Here is a 3,200-nt window from a genome sequence, read left to right on the forward strand (position 1 = left end):
TATATATATATATATAATATATTATATATATATATATATATATATATATATATATATATATATATATGTATCATGTACACGCACATATATATACTTGTTACGCGCTAGAATTGTCGGGTTATCACATGATCTCATGAACATGAGTATAGCTTAAGCGAGCCTAAGCTATCAAAAAGCTGCCGGTTACTCATTTAAATAAGATTCTTTTCGATCGTGTGCCAGTTTGAATTAAAAATGACTATACCTTTACCTATTTACTCTACATCCTTTGATTATTTATTATGTTTTAAATCTGAAAAATTTAATGTAGTTTGTTTTCGCGGTCACGTGACAGGAGACGAAGGGGCGTTGTCGATTGTGAAGAATAGCACAGCTCATGTCAAGGCATTCAGTGTCTCTGCAGACATGGCCGCGTGTGCAAGAGCTGCGACTGTCAGTATCTTTTTATTCCTGACGAGGGTGCCGCTAGCGACACCTTCCACCACGCCTGCGCCGCGTCTGACGGAAAACGACTGCACTGTGCACACTTTGCCGATCGAGGTTCTGCAACAGCTGATGAACAGCGCTGAGGTCATCCTGAAGAACTCCGACTCAGGAACGGCGGCCCAGCCCGGGACAGGATCGTCCGACGCTGCTCTAGACGGTAAGGAATTGTAACTGAAAGTGGGAGTCCTTCAACTTAGCCGGGATAAAGGAGTGGGAGAGTCGGGGGGGGAGGGGGGTGGATCAAGCGTCAGACGATGTTTTACATATTAAGGAATCGAAATTAAAATCAAGAAACTTTTACTCAAGCCTGGATGAGGGTTGGAGTGCCAGGTTAAACAAAAAACCTCCAACCCCATTACTTTGAGAAATAGAAGCACCCAACCACTGTTTTGAACAAAAAAAAAAAAAACAAAAAAAAACACACACACACACACACCTCAGTATTTTGAAAAACACACACACACACACACACACCCAACTCACTGTTTTGAAGAAAGAAACACACCCAACCTCACTGCTTTAAAAAAAACACCCAACTGAAAGGTAAAATAATAAAAAAAAAAAAAACACACCCAACCTCAGTTTCGAAAAAAAAAACCCAACCTCAGGTTTTGGAGAGAAAAAAAACCCAACTGCACTGTTTTGAAAAAAAAACCAACCTCACTGTTTTAACAAAAAACCTAACCTCACTGTTTTAGAAAAAAAAAAAAAAAACCCAACTGCACTGTTTTGGAAAAAAAAAAAACCACTCAACCTCATTGTTTTGAAAAAAAAAAACCCACTCAACCTCATTGTTTTTTGAAAAAAAAAAAATCGCCTAACTTCATTGTTAAAAAAAAAACACCCAAACGCACTGTTCTGAGAAAACAAAAAACACCCAAACCCGCTGCTTCGAGAAAACAAAACGCATCAAACCCCACAGCAATGAGAAAACAAAAAAATACTGAACCCCACTATTTTGAGAAAACAATATGAATATCTATAAAAAAAACACCCTATAAATAAAAAAGTAGTTACCATTTACCTTTAAAAACTAGAGCCATTCTTCCATCACTCACGTGACACCAACTTCTTCCTTAAACTCAACCTCTGTCTCATTGCCGCAGGATCAGCCACCCACATCCTCCTGCGCCGAATGGACAGCGAACTGACGGAGCTGAAGAGAAAACTTCTCAGCTTAGAGGCAGGAAACAGTCCCACCACTTCCCACCAGCATGAGATTAACAGTAACGTGGTAAATCAGGTGCAGCAGCTTCAGGAAGAAACCAAGCAGGTGAAAGATCAGCTGTCAAATCAGGTGCAGCAGCTTCATGAAAATGAAACCAAGCAGGTGAAAAGATCAAGCTGTCAAATCAGGTGCAGCAGCTTCAGGGAAGAAACCAAGCAGGTGAAGATCAGTTGTCAAATCAGGTGCAGCAGCTTCAGGAAGAGACCAGCAGGTGAAAGATCAGCTGTCCAAATCAGGTGCAGCAGCTTCAGGAAGAAACCAAGCAGGTGAAAGATCAGCTGTCAAATCAGGTGCAGCAGCTTCAGGAAGAAACCAAGCAGGTGAAAGACCAGCTGTCAAATCAGGTGCAGCAGCTTCAGGAAGAAACCAAGCAGGTGAAAGACCAGCTGTCAAATCAGGTGCAACAGCTTCAGGAAGAAACCAAGCAGGTGAAAGACCAGCTGTCAAATCAGGTGCAGCAGCTTCAGGAAGAAACCAAGCAGGTGAAAGATCAGTTGTCAAATCAGGTGCAGCAGCTTCAGGAAGAGACAAGCAGGTGAAAGATCAGCTCAAATCAGTCAGCAGCTTCAGGAAGAAACCAAGCAGGTGAAAGATCAGCTGTCAAATCAGGTGCAGCAGCTTCAGGAAGAAACCAAAGAGGTGAAGAACCAGCTGCTGGGTCTGTCTCAGCAGGTCTCCCAGGCCCCTCAAATCCCAGTGGCTACGTCCGGAAGAGGACTGGAAAAACAGAGCGACCTCGATACCAGGTATGGATAGGCAGTTTCTTTCTTCTACTTCTTCTTTTCTGCTATCGCGAAACTAGAGGTAACTAGCGGTAAGAGAATGGCCTCACTCATACCAGGGGAAAGGTAAATACGAAAAGGAGGAAGAAAGGTAGCGATCAGATAATGCCTTTATCAGTCTTACCTCTGAATGGAAAAATACAAGGAGCGAAAGTGGTAGAGATTTCAGGTGAATGGTCTTATCCAGCCCAGATTTTGATGAACGAAGGAAAAGTCAAACCTCTGCCATCCCCAAAAAGGTCCCTACTCCGATAAAAATTACATTCCTCGCTCAAAATCTCATCACTTGTTGACAATCACGGTTGCTGTAATTACTAGACAGGGTAACCAAATTTAGATAAAGATGCGTAAGGTTTAGTGTCTTGGCCTGGAACATTCCACAAAAGGCTGAGCCAAGACACCCTGTAGTTCCCCTCCCTGAAAACACTCGCAAAAAAAATCGAATCACTAGTTGTAAGAACATGACCCATTTTGCGTAAAGGTTTTCCTAAAAATTCATATATATATATGAATATATATATATATATATATATATATATATATATATATATATATATATATATATATAAAATACCAGTTATATATATAACAGCATAGATCGGAGAAACTAGAGCAAAAAGTGAAAACCATTATATTTTTTAAGGGATAACATCTACAATTTATATATTAGAAAAATTTTTGCATTTACGCCAACATTCAACTAA

At 40.6% G+C, this 3,200-nt stretch overlaps 1 protein-coding gene across 3 annotated transcripts; it reads left to right on the forward strand.

The window, feature by feature from the left end:
* The first annotated feature begins 395 nt into the window (after window positions 1-395).
* LOC135212663 (bromodomain-containing protein DDB_G0280777-like) lies at window positions 396-2,485 on the forward strand. 3 transcript variants are annotated; one of them, XM_064246311.1, is made up of 4 exons: window positions 396-643; window positions 1,593-1,783; window positions 1,951-2,196; window positions 2,300-2,485. In XM_064246311.1, exons 1-4 carry the CDS (start codon window positions 406-408, stop codon window positions 2,468-2,470), a joined length of 846 nt encoding a protein of 281 aa, XP_064102381.1. In that variant the 5' UTR covers window positions 396-405; the 3' UTR covers window positions 2,471-2,485. The 3 variants fall into 3 exon arrangements, with proteins under 3 accessions (XP_064102381.1, XP_064102398.1, XP_064102390.1); XM_064246328.1 differs by having other exon boundaries at window positions 1,951-2,034; XM_064246320.1 differs by having other exon boundaries at window positions 1,593-1,729.
* Window positions 2,486-3,200: the final 715 nt, after the last annotated feature.

This window comes from Macrobrachium nipponense, chromosome 19 (genome assembly GCF_015104395.2).
Source record: "Macrobrachium nipponense isolate FS-2020 chromosome 19, ASM1510439v2, whole genome shotgun sequence".
In the NCBI taxonomy this organism is placed as follows: domain Eukaryota; kingdom Metazoa; phylum Arthropoda; class Malacostraca; order Decapoda; family Palaemonidae; genus Macrobrachium; species Macrobrachium nipponense.

What these genes read in the sequence shown, in the direction of transcription:
- LOC135212663 (XM_064246311.1), top strand. Translation starts at nt 406, where the DNA reads ATGGCCGCGTGTGCAAGAGCTGCGACTGTCAGTATCTTTTTATTCCTG. An exon ending in GTCCGACGCTGCTCTAGACG is followed by an intron (nt 644 to 1,592) that starts GTAAGGAATTGT and finishes TCATTGCCGCAG; the next exon opens with GATCAGCCACCCACATCCTC. An exon ending in AAGATCAGCTGTCAAATCAG is followed by an intron (nt 1,784 to 1,950) that starts GTGCAGCAGCTT and finishes TGTCCAAATCAG; the next exon opens with GTGCAGCAGCTTCAGGAAGA.